The sequence below is a fragment of the Suricata suricatta genome, chromosome 8 (genome assembly GCF_006229205.1).
Source record: "Suricata suricatta isolate VVHF042 chromosome 8, meerkat_22Aug2017_6uvM2_HiC, whole genome shotgun sequence".
NCBI classification, from domain to species: Eukaryota; Metazoa; Chordata; class Mammalia; order Carnivora; family Herpestidae; genus Suricata; species Suricata suricatta.
The window spans coordinates 113,410,889-113,423,188 of NC_043707.1; the positions used below are offsets into that span (position 1 = coordinate 113,410,889).

At 53.1% G+C, this 12,300-nt stretch overlaps 1 protein-coding gene across 1 annotated transcript in view; it reads left to right on the top strand.

The window, feature by feature from the left end:
* The first annotated feature begins 2,191 nt into the window (after positions 1-2,191).
* The window catches only part of EPHA10 (EPH receptor A10), a 39,239-nt gene continuing 29,130 nt past the window's right edge, over positions 2,192-12,300 (top strand). Inside the window, exons 1-4 of the mRNA XM_029949628.1 lie at positions 2,192-2,362; positions 4,273-4,337; positions 5,089-5,767; positions 11,594-11,948. Of these exons, the coding sequence (XP_029805488.1) occupies positions 2,257-2,362; positions 4,273-4,337; positions 5,089-5,767; positions 11,594-11,948 (1,205 nt within the window). The 5' untranslated portion in view covers positions 2,192-2,256. The remainder of the gene's footprint in view (positions 2,363-4,272; positions 4,338-5,088; positions 5,768-11,593; positions 11,949-12,300) is intronic.

The window sequence follows — 12,300 nt, forward strand, 5'->3', positions numbered from 1 at the left end:
TGCTAGGGTCTCAATCTGGCGATTTCAGACTCAAGGAGCCTGCAGACGTATGTGGTGGGAGAGGGTGGGAACCAGACTCCGGGCAGCCAGGGGTTTGTTGGAGCCTCCTATATGGCTTTCCCCAGATAATTTCCTCCATATGCTTGACTTCTGAATGATCTTTCCAGGCTCATAAGGAGTCTGCATTTTGTGTTACCACACAGGGTCAGAGCCTCTAGGCTGAAGTCTCTGGAGTGCAGGAGCTGTGACTGGTGCCTTAGAGACCGCTTAAGGGATGGGACCCGGTTTTGAAGAGAAGAGTGAGGGGTAGTGGAGTGAGGACTCATTTTGAAATGAAAGGAGTCCTGGGTCTCTAAGCAGCTTCTAAAAATACCAACTCCCAACGCTGGGAGTGGAGGGGGAGGGGAAAACTGAGCGTGAGAAGAATGAAGATGGAAGGAGGTGGGGGTTTAAGAGCCCGTTTTCAGGTAGATCTGATTTCAAAGACCCCGCCTGCATCTAAGAACGGCTGGATGCCACACCTCCTTCTGCTTTCTCAGCAGCGGACTTCAGTCTCCTATGGTGTCTGAGCCTCAGCCCCTCTTGATGACCTTTCTTTTTACCGGCAAAGGAACCCAACTCTTCCCAGCCACTCCTTCTTGCTGTCTAGCAAGTATGTCTGTAAGCAAGGGTGCATATACATACTAGATGCGCGCGCGCGCGCGCGCGCACACACACACACACACACACACACACACCCCACATGAAGGGAGCTTCCAGGCTGGCTCAGAGGCTTGTAAGTGCCCAGTATTCTAAGAGGCCAGCAATTTTCATTATTCTAGGTGCCCAGGGAGGTGTGGACTGTAGCAGAGACAGAGATTCACCCAGATATTTTAAGCACAGAGCATGATACTCAGGGATTGTTGGAAGGGTAAGAAGCACATATATACAAAATGTACCCTCAGGCGACATAGGTCATGAAGATACACGACTCATTAATTTTCAAGAGTTCTCCAGTTGCTTTAGCCACCAAAAGGAGAGGTGTCGGGTCCCTCAAGAAAAGAGCTTTGCAAAGCCACAGGGTAGGTGGAGCTTTCTCTGCTCAAGTTCAGCCCAGATGGTGGCGCTCAATAGCCGCCTCCCTCGTTCTGGAGGGCTCCAGCCCTTCCCACCACCAACGCCTTAAACCCTCAGCTTGCACATAAATGACCTTCACTAGATAGAGGTCGTGTTCCACGTTTTCTTGCAGCTTCTCCAGCTCTGGCTGAACTCTGCGAGGTTTGCTCCGCCTCTCTCGCAGACGCCTGGGAGTCCCTGCCGCTGAGCTCCTTACCAGTCCCCTGGGATGGGCGGACTGGGATTATCAAAGAGGGGAACTCCAAGCTCTGAGCAGACGGGGGAAAAGGGTAGTTGTTCAGAGTGCTGCCTGTGTCCTGGCAGCAGGAGCAAGAACCTGAGGAACCAATTGTTCATGCAAAATCTACCACCGCCCCAGCCTGGCGTCCACATGGTTTTCCAACCTCAGAAACGCTGCTGATAGGGTGGGACTCCGTCTCCCACTTTGCTCTCCCTTCTAGAGTAGTTACCAGGGTCAGCCTTAGCTCCTTCCTTCTGTCGGGGTGTGTGTGTGTGTGTGTGTGTGTGTGTGTGTGTGTGTGTGTGTGTTGTGTGAGGAGGAGGAGTGCGGGGAGAGAAGGGGGCGGGATCGAGCCGAGAGACGGGAGCCGCAGACGCAGGAAGAAGCCAAGGGCTGGTAGATAGAGGAGCGCCCCAGAGCTCAGGGTCAGGACACCAGGCTTCTTCAAAACCCCTTGCAAGTCCTGGGAACGAGGAAGCTTCTAGCCTAGCTCAGAGGCTGCAAGTGTCGCGGCCTCCCCGAGGTTCACCCCTCTTTAAGCCACACCCACATTGTCTACTTCCCTGGAATGAGAGGCTAAGATTTTGTGATCTGGGCCTTCGTCGCCGGCTCATCCTACTCCACTGGAGCCAGACCAGCGCTCAGCGCTACCCACCCCCACGTTTGGAGATTGTCGGGACCTCCTTCCCCCCTCCATTTCACCGTTCCGCCCCCTGGTCTATGAAACTCCACCCCTCCACCTTCTGCTGGCGGTGATTGGTGGATCTCCTGCGGCGGTGCCTGGTGATTGGTCCCCATGGATGATGGTTACCAGCGAGATCCCGCCCCCAGAAGGAACCGGGGTTTGGGGGCACTGCTCAGCGGTGCTGGGGCTGGCGCGGCTTGAGCCGCCGCCGTACAGACAGCTCGGTCTGCGGACCATGGAGACCGGCGCCGGCCCACATCCGCTGCGCCTGTTCGTCTGCCTGATGCCGCTCTGTCTGGCGTTGCTTTTGGGACCAGGGAGGCCCGGGATCGCCGAGGAAGGTGAGGAAACTGGTGGCTGCTCTTGAAGCTTGGAATGCCAAAAGATAGGAGGCTGGAGAACTGGGGTTCTGAGGGAAGGAATCGTATAGAGAGACTGGAGTCTGTATTGGGGTTTGAGGCAAGCGGGCAGCCGAAAGCAATGAACTAAAGAGGCAGAGAAAAAGGTAGCTGAGCAAAGGTAGCTAAGGAGATCGTGCTGGAGACCTGGGAGGCTGGGTAGGAAAGAGACCAGGAATCGTGAGAGCCAGAGGCGGCGGTTCAGGGGCCGGTGAGACGGACAGGTTGAGTGATTGGAGGTGGGAGGTGTGGGGGCGGGGAGATGAAGAGAGCAGAGGAGACCAGGAGGTGTGGAGGTGAGATTGGAGTACAGGACGACGGGATGGAGCCAGAACCCGGAGGCAGAGGTGCAGCGCTGGTAGGGGAGAGATGGCTGGGTCTGGGAGTAGTAGCTCGACGTGCCGGCGAGGGAGCTGTCCGCAGTGCTGAATTTGGAGCATAGACTACCTGAAGCGGTCCGCGCGGCTGGGCTTGGAGCTGCCTGCGGTACCAGGGCCCGCGTCTTGCCTCTGGATTTGGGAGAGCTGTACACTCAACTGAATCCAGGGGCGTCATATCCAGGTGTAGAATCCTGAGAAGCTGGAATCTAAAGCGCTGACCGGGGGGATGGGGCGCCGGATCTCTGACGCCAATATGCAATTCCGATGCGCTGTCAGTTATAACAAAATCGGTAAGCTGTCAGAGGTCCTGCTTACTGTCACCAATGCTTCTGGAGCCAACCCTCTTAGAACCCTTCACCTTGGAGCCCCAACCCCTTGCTTAAGCTCTAGATTTGTAATCTTCCAAGACTTCAAGATGGCCTGGGTTCCTATCTCTGAGCTGCTGCTCTGACGTCCAGACCACTGCTTCTTTAGGACTGATACTGAGAGCAGAAGGAGAGAAGAAATGTTCATTTCTCCTGCTGCTGGCACAGTCCACTCATTTATCCCAGACCCTCTAAGAGTCAAACTAAGAAGGTTCTAGTCTCTTCTATCCCTGGTGACTTCAGACCTCAGAAGAGCCCCTGAGTATGAATGAATTCTGGATATAGGCAGAAATCCTCATATACTCACCTTCTACCTCTTCTTGGCATACAGTTTTAATTTAGGGAGACCAAGAAGGCGGAAAAGGGGGCTCACTGACACCATCACCCTCTTCCTAGAGCCAGTCTTATGAGTACTTCCACGAACTCTGAGGCAGGCTGAATAATGACTCCCCAAATATGTCCACATCCTAATTAATCCCCAGAACCTATCAATCTTATTCTAAATGCAAAAGACTTTGCAGATGTGGTTAGGAATCCTGAGATGGAGAGTTTATCCTGGATTATTTGGATGGCTCCAGTGTGATCACAATGGTTCTTATAAGAGGGATGCAGGAGGGATCAGTCAGAGGAGAAGGCAACTTGATCGCCGGAGGATTGGAGCGAAGCACTTTGAAGACGGAGGAGGATGCCACAAGCCAAGGAATCCAGGTGGCCACTAGAAGATGAAAACTTCAAGGAAATGGATGCTCCCTTCTGAACCTATGGATGGCACCATTCCTGCTGACAGCCCAGCTTTATTCTAATGAAATTGATTTCCAACTTCTGACCTTTATAACTGTAAGGGAATAAGTAATTGATATTTGAAGTCACAGAGTCTGTGATAATTTGTTACAGCAACTACAGGAAACTGATACAGGCTCCTTACCTAATTATTGTGGGTACCTCTTTCTGCACTCTAGCTACTCACACCCCATGCCTTCATGGGAAGGTATGGGGTGGGAAAAATTTGTCTCTGTCCCCTCAGCAAATTTACAACAAATTCACCGAAGGTCCCTCCCACCTTCCTGACCTTCTGGCTTTCTGACATCTCTGTTCTTCCTCTCCCTAGTCATCCTCCTGGATTCCAAAGCCTCCCAGGCTGAGTTGGGCTGGACTGCACTGCCAAGTAATGGGGTAAGTGTAACCTTTCTCTCCCTGTCCCGGGAATCTTCTGGTGGTCTGGGACTCAATTCCTTTAGCTCTTTGTGGTTACAGCAGATAAAAATGCTCCTCAGAGCATGTGGTCTCCAGCAGCACTGGCTTCAAGCCAGAGTGGCCTATTAGAAAACATTGAGTCTTCAGTCGGCCCAGAAGAAAAAGAGAGAGAGAGAGAGAGAGAGAGAGAGAGAGAGAGAGAGAGATAGTGAGGGGGAAATTGACTGTGTCTAGCAACAGAAATGTGTCACCTATACGAGCCAACGCTGGACAGTGTCTTGTGCATAGCAGAGCCTCCAAGCAGTGTTGCTGATTGATGGATGAATAGAACAAGCAAGATTTAAAATCCTAAAAGTGGCTTGGAAACTTGGGTTGGGGGTGGGGAGATGTGGCTGTGTGACTGCAGCCTGGTCCCCGAGTGAGCACCTGGTGGAGAGCCAGGAGACTTCAGATACCATTCCCAGCTCTGCTGGTAATTCGATGTTCATGTCCAATCAAATCACTCTTTCTGGAGCCTCACTTTCCCCACCTATAAAATTAAGACTTGGACTCGTTGATTCCAGCATTTCTCCCAGCTCTGCATCTTATAATTTCAGGGGGATGGGAGGTGTGGTGGGAGGTGGAAAGCGAGAAGAGGGGAAGGGGTTTTTCAGCTTTGGTCACCACCAGGGCTCCACCTCCTGGGGGCGCTTTGGCTTTGAGCTTCCCACATCTTTGTTCTCCTCCCCAGTGGGAGGAGATCAGCGGAGTGGACGAGCACGACCGTCCGATCCGCACATACCAGGTGTGCAATGTGCTGGAGCCCAACCAGGACAACTGGTTGCAAACTGGCTGGATCGGCCGTGGCCGCGGGCAGCGCATCTTCGTGGAGCTGCAGTTCACACTGCGCGACTGCAGCAGCATCCCGGGCGCCGCGGGCACCTGTAAGGAGACTTTCAACGTCTACTACTTGGAGACAGAGGCTGACCTGGGCCGCGGGCGTCCCCGCCCAGGTGGCAGCCGGCCCCGCAAGATCGATACAATCGCTGCAGATGAGAGCTTCACGCAGGGCGACCTGGGCGAGCGCAAGATGAAGCTGAACACAGAGGTGCGCGAGATCGGTCCGCTCAGCCGGCAGGGTTTCCACCTGGCCTTTCAGGACGTGGGCGCATGCGTTGCGCTGGTCTCTGTGCGCGTTTACTACAAGCAGTGCCGCGCCACGGTGCGGGGCCTGGCGGCATTCCCAGCCACCGCAACTGAGAGTGCTTTCTCCACGCTGGTGGAGGTGACGGGAACGTGTGTGGCGCACTCAGAAGGGGAGCCCGGCAGCCCCCCGCGCATGCACTGTGGAGCTGACGGTGAGTGGCTGGTGCCCGTGGGCCGCTGCAGCTGCAGTGCGGGATTCCAAGAACGCGGTGACATCTGTGAAGGTATTCAGCGGACGAGGGGGCGTGGCGTGGGAGTGTAGCGCGCAGGTGGCAACTGGGAGAGAGTGTGCGGTAGATCAAAGAGGAAGGAAGAGGAGTCAGAGTCCTGACCTTCTGTGGAGCTTTCCAGTGTGTCCAGCCAGGACCACTGAATGAAGTTACTAGGAGGAGAATTTGACTCCATATAAGGGGGCATTTAGGAGCTTATATTTCAGGCACTATGATAAACACCTCTCGAAGGATGTCTCATTTATTCTTGGCAATAAAGTAAGTCACCTGTATCCCTATTTCACAGAAACGGAGGCTCAGAGAGATTAACACCTCACTTGCAAAGATAGTAAATGGGGAACTAGGGTTTGAACCAGATTGGCCCAACCGCCAAGTTCTATTACACCATGCTGCCTCCCTTATGCATAAAGGAGGACGATTCAGCAGCCTAACTGTACTAGCTATGGGCTAGGGGGATTGGTTACATTATAGTGAGCTCCCTGTCACTGATGACATGCAAGTCAGAGGCTGGCAGGAGGATTCTTGAGCTGGAGAGAACGATTGGGAGGTTGCACTAGACGACTACTAAGATGACACCCAACTCTCTGAACTATGAGTCAGTTGCCCCCTGAGGGAGACCCTTCATGGGGGGGCTCTGTTGGGTTCTCAGATCTGTGAGGGACCTCTCCTTTTCTCCCCTTTCTGTGGCTCTGAGGACTGAGGGTAAGGATGGGGCATGGATGTGTGCCCTTAGTGTAGAAAGATCCAGTGATGCTTCTGCTAAGCCACGTCCTTTTCTGCGTGCCAGGACAACAGAAAGGAGTCAGGCATAATCTCGACTCTTCAGAAGCTCTATAGATGGAAAATACAAAAATTTAAAAACCACAACAAGGTGATATGTGATCTAATGGGGGGATTAATATAGTGGTGGGAAGACATCGGGGAAATAACTAAACTTAATCTCACTCCTTTGTTCAGTTGACCATTCAGTATGAATTGAGGACTTACCAACTGCATTTAGGGAGGGTTTATTATATATACTTAGATGAGTGTCACATCTCTTTCCTGGTGGGAACTTACGGATTAGTAAGGGACTTGGAGGTATGAATCTTCCTGAACTCTCCCAGTAGGGTTAGGATCCACTTCTGCTCTCCAGCACCCATTGTAACCTCTACTTCTTGCTTAAAAATTTTTTCTTTAAGTACAGTTGGCTGCAATCTCTATTTCTGCACTCGCCTCATGGTATGTTGTGATCTACTTATGTGTGTTTCCACCAGTAGACTAGGAACTGGCCTCAGGCAATGGTTGTATCACATCTTAGCAGCCCCGGTATCCATAACAGGATATGGTAAGTGCCCAATGGAAATGTATTGAGTGAAGGAGTGGTTACTATGGGGTGTGATACATATCAACAGAGAGTTGAGGAAGCCTGGAGAAGGGAGACCCAATTCTAAGTGTGGAGAGAGACCATGAGAAGGTCTTTCTTCCAGGTAGCTAAAAGCATTCTGACTTAAGAGATTGCAGAAGAATGGGGGCAGGAGGGACCGTAGCACAATTGGGGAAGGGGGGCATGGGGCATTTGGGGGTGTGAGGGGTTATGGGGCTGGAGAGGGACAGGAACAAATCATGAAAGGCCTTAAACTTTAGGATAAAGAGCCTAGACTATATGTTGTCCACCAATGGGAGGCTTTGAAGCAGGGATCTGACATGTTCAGATTGGTATTTTCAAAAGATCACTCAAGCTGTAATTACAAAGAAAGAACTGAAGAAGGAAGGATGAAAGGGCAGAGAACGAGAAAGATGGGACAAGAATCCGGGGAAAGAGCGGGAAGTCTGAACTAAGGCAGTAGCAGAGGTCATTGAGAGATGAGGATAGATGTGATCATGAGACAGCCTCCACAGCACTTGGTGACCATGTGATGTGGGAGAGAAGAGTCCTTTTTGATTCATATACTTCTGGAGGATTGGATGGACAGAGGATCGTTTGCTGGGGTAGAGAACACAGGGCATTGACGGACACTGAATTTATGGTGTCTGTGGTGCAAGTGGAGGTGGCTGGAAAGTAGTCTGGAGCTCAGCAACAGAGAGATGATACTTGAAAATGTGGATGTGGTTGGGACATACCAAGGTGAGGTAAGAAGCAAGAGGAACCAATGATGAAGTCTCACAGAACAGCAGTATTTAAGGATATAAGGGGGAGTAGAAGAATCAAAACCCATAAAAAAGGACCTCGAGGGAGAATCAGAGGCTGGGGGAGATCTAGGAGAATGTTATTTTATAGCAGCCAAGGGAGGTGGAGGGGTCCAGAAGGGAACAGCTTACAGTGTTGGTGAGCAGTCAGGTAAGGGGATATTTGGACAATGTTGGCTTGGTGGCCCTGACAAGAGCAGTTTCTGTTGAGTAATGGAGAGAGAGACCAGGCTGCCAGTAGGCTGAGGAATGGAGGAAGATGAGGAGCTAGAGTCAGGGAATGCAGACAACTCTCTGGATTTTAAAGGGGAGGAGATGGGGAGGTACTATGAGGAAGACATTGGGTTGAGAGAAGATTTTGAATGTGGACAGGAGCCTTGCTTATTTGCTGAGGGAAGAAGTTAATGGGGCACCAAGCAGGGGTTGGTGGGAGTGGTCTGCCCCAAGAGGATGTATTTTATAACTGACATGGTTTAGAATTGCTCACCCTTGTTGCTAACCAAGATCAGGCCATGTTTTCACCAGTTTTATTGTTTTTTTTAATACTCTGTACATGGTGCCCTTCCTGCCTGCACCCTAAATGGACCCCTTTCACTGCTGCATTCCTTTGTTCTGTCACTGGGAAGAAGCAGTAGAGAAGGAGCAATGTAAGAATTAGGAACCATATGACTGATGGAAGATGGTCTGGGAGGAGAAGGGGGCGGGACCCAGAGTGAAGGAGGAGGTGGCTCATCCCCTCCTCTAGGCCTAGAAGGAAGGGGGAGAGGGAAGATGGGTGTAGGTGGAGGTTTGTGGGTGTGATGGGCAGACACTGAGGGAATTAGCAACTGGACAGCCTCTCTTTTCCTTGTGAAGTGGGAGGAGGGCATCTGTATCAGTGGACAGTAGGGTCCTGGTCGGTTTTATTCACTCTATCTCTAGATCCTAGCTCAAAAGAACCTGACCTATAGTAGATGCTAAAAAAAAAAATCATCCAATGAATGGGGCAGGGTCTGGAGCAGGGGTTTTGGATACACACTGTGGGCAATCACACACACACACACACACACACACACACACACACACACACACACACAGGAACCCTGGCTGGAACCCACTTCTAACTGAAGCTGAGACCAGACAAAAGCCACATGGAGTGGTGTCAGCTCTGCCTTGGGGAGTGGGGAACTGGGGAGGATGCTAGGGAGAGCTTCACATGGGAGGTGATTTTTTATTCTGTTTCTTCTCTTTTTAATTTTTTCATTTATTTTTATTTTGTAAGGGAGGTATTATTTTGAACTGGGGTCTGGAGAAACACAGGAATTTGCCAGGGGAGAAGGGGTGTGAGACATAGGGCAAGAGCCAGAGGTGTGAAGCGAAGAGTTCAGAGCGGCAAGGGTGGGGTGGTTGGCACTGGGGAGGTGCTTGTGGGTTTTAAGAAGGGAAATGAGATGGTCAGGTTTGTGTTCAGAAAGTAAAGGCCTTCCAGCGCCTTCTATAGCTAAGTACAGAGCCTTCTCTGAAGGTAGATGGATGTGGAAGGATAAAACAAAGATGTTCTCTCTCCCTCTTGTTTCTCTCTTTGATTTATCCTGTCCCAGTCACTAGGGTTTCAGGGGGTAGGGGGATCAGGGTGTACACCTGCTTCTTCCAATCTCTGCAGGAGTGCCCTGGAGCAGGGGGACCCAAGCAGCTATGCTAAGGCTCCCCAGGGCACACAGAGACCTGTGATGCGGTGGCGTGAGAGGGGGTTACAGACAGGGAGGCTTATCTGGACCCAACATAAGGAAGCCCCTTCTCACTGCTGGTGCTGGTCACCAGAGGAAGGGAGACTCCCCAATTCTGAGTGAAGACTGTGGCTACCGCTAGGAGGATGCTGGAGGACCTGGCCAGCGGGAGCTGAACTAGGTGATCTCTGACACTTGCCTCTGACCTTGAGGAAGAGAGGGAGGGACCTGCAGTCAGAGAGGCTCTCAAGAGTCTGCCCCTTCACACAAACCTCTTCTAAACAGTGCCCATCAGATTAGAGCTAACCAGTGTGGTCTCCGATGGGACACACATCTCTGGGACAGCAAATGTCCATGAACACGCAGAAAAAGGGAGCCTCTGCTATTTGTCCCTACTGCTGGGAGACCCTGCAGACAGATCTCCGCTCTGACTTCACAATAGAGGTCTGCAGGCCATGGTTATTATCCTCACTTGACCGATGGTTTCTTGAGGCCAGGGAGGCATAGGCAGTGGCAGAGCTAACACTGGACCCCTAGGTCATCGGAGTCCGGGGGGGGGTGCCGCTGCCCTCCAGCCCACGATGCTAATGAGTGCCATGCTCTGTCCTGAAGGCAGATATCTCCAAAGCCTCTGGAACTTCCCAGGCCCTGCCCAAAGCTGTGCTGCCCAGGACTCAGCAAGGTGGAACCTCAAAGCCTAAGCCTTCCAGATAACCTGTAGCTTACTCCCCTCTTCTCCCAGACAGGCTGAACCTTCTTCCTGAGGGCTTGTACTGTGTCTTCTTGGGGCTGGAGAGCAGTCAGCCTTCCAGAACCAGCTAAACTAGAAAGAGGACCAGGTGGGGGCAGGGAGGGAGGTGAGACCCACCCAGACTCCGAGAGGAGGGCCAGGAGCCACTGCCTCCCTCCCACCTGGCCCAGCTGGTGAGACATTTTTTCGAGTGGGTGTTTAGCAGTTTCTACTTCAGGCCTGTGATGGAGGAACAGTAATTACTACCCCTGTTGTGTACATGTTGTCTGTGCCGGGCTAAGCGGCTTACACTTCATCTCAGTTAATCCTCTGACAACATTTCTGAGGTGGGTATTCTACTCGAGGCTCAGAGAGGTCAACCAATTTGCCGGAGGCCAACAGCAAATAAGTGGTACAACCCAGGTGCAAACCCGGTTGTTCAGATATAAAAAGCCTGCGCTCTTAACAACCTGCATGCTGGGTGAAGCCGGAGAAGTGGCAGAAGCAAAGTAACTGGGGAGGGTGTCCAGACCAGAAGTAGGGAAACTTTACCTTCCTTCTGTCTACTCCCCCTGGCCGCCCCCACACCCAGCTGGCTCCACTTCAAACTGGAACCAAGTGCATCAGTTGAGGGTTTGTGATGCCAGGAACCCTTGATGGTAGTGGTGGAAGGATGCGTTCTGACAACAACAGTGTGTGAGTGTGTGTCATTGGGAGTGTGTGGGTGTCTGTCCCTGGGTAGCTGTGAAATACCCCTTGGAGGCACCTCTCTTCCACCCTGACATCAAGTCTGGAGAATTTGGTTTCTTTTCTTCCAGTGGGCATTAGGGCAGCATGGTGCAGGCTCTGGAAAGTGTATGCGTGGGCTGGAATCCCACCATTTACTAGCTGTGGGACATTTGGCGAGTTACTGAACCTCTCTGAGCCCTAGTTTCCTCTTTAAAAAGTGAGGATAAAGGATACACCTCACAGACTGTTGGGAGGATTAAATGAATTACTAACGTAAGCGCTAGTGTTCTGCACACATTAAGCGCTCACTAAGGGTTAGGTAGCACTGGGTTAAGTCAGGAGCTGCCACCCCCCACCGCAGTACTGGACTAGCTGAGACCCCCTTCCGGGCAGTTCCAGGATTTGAACTCACCCTAATGGGCAGGCAGGAAGGTGGGGGGAGAGAGAAGCTGTGGAGACCCCTCCTCACGTAGCTCCACCCCGCAGCCTGTCCCCCAGGGTTTTACAAGTTGTCCTCGCGCCGGCCTCTCTGCTCCCCGTGCCCAGAGCACAGCCGGGCCCTGGGAAACGCCTCCACGTTCTGCGTGTGCCAGGACAGCTACGCGCGCTCGCCCACCGACCCGCCGTCAGCCTCCTGCACCCGTGAGTGCCCCTCCGGAAGGCGTTCGGAGGTGGGGGGGCGTGGGGGAGGGGTTGCTAAGGGCAGGGGGCTCCGCACTGAGGAGCGTGGGGAAGGGCATGGGGGTCGGCGACCCAGGCGGTGGAGTGGAGGGAGGGGAGCCAGGGCTGGGGACGGGGGGCCCAGGCCTTGGGTTGGAGGAGCCAGGACAAGAGTCCAGACGGAGGGAAGAGGTCGGGCCTCCCCTCCCCACGCCCCGTCGTGGAGTGGAATGCCCCCACCCGCCCCCGCCCTCATCTCACCCTGCACCCTAGCCAGAGGTGGGGGGGGCTCCCGCCCCTCACATCAACGCTGCGCCCTGCATCCCCATCCTCGTCCACTCACTAACCTCCTCCCACCTCCCTGGCCTTCTCCCCACTCACTCCCCCAGGCCCCTTCCGTCTCTCCCCCATCAATGGCCTCACTTACCTCTACCCGCTCCCCGCCCACCTCCACGCCCCTCCCGCCCCTCCCCCTTCACTGACTTCCCCCACCCCGGCTCGCTCCGCTGACGGCGCCCCCCACCACTCCACCC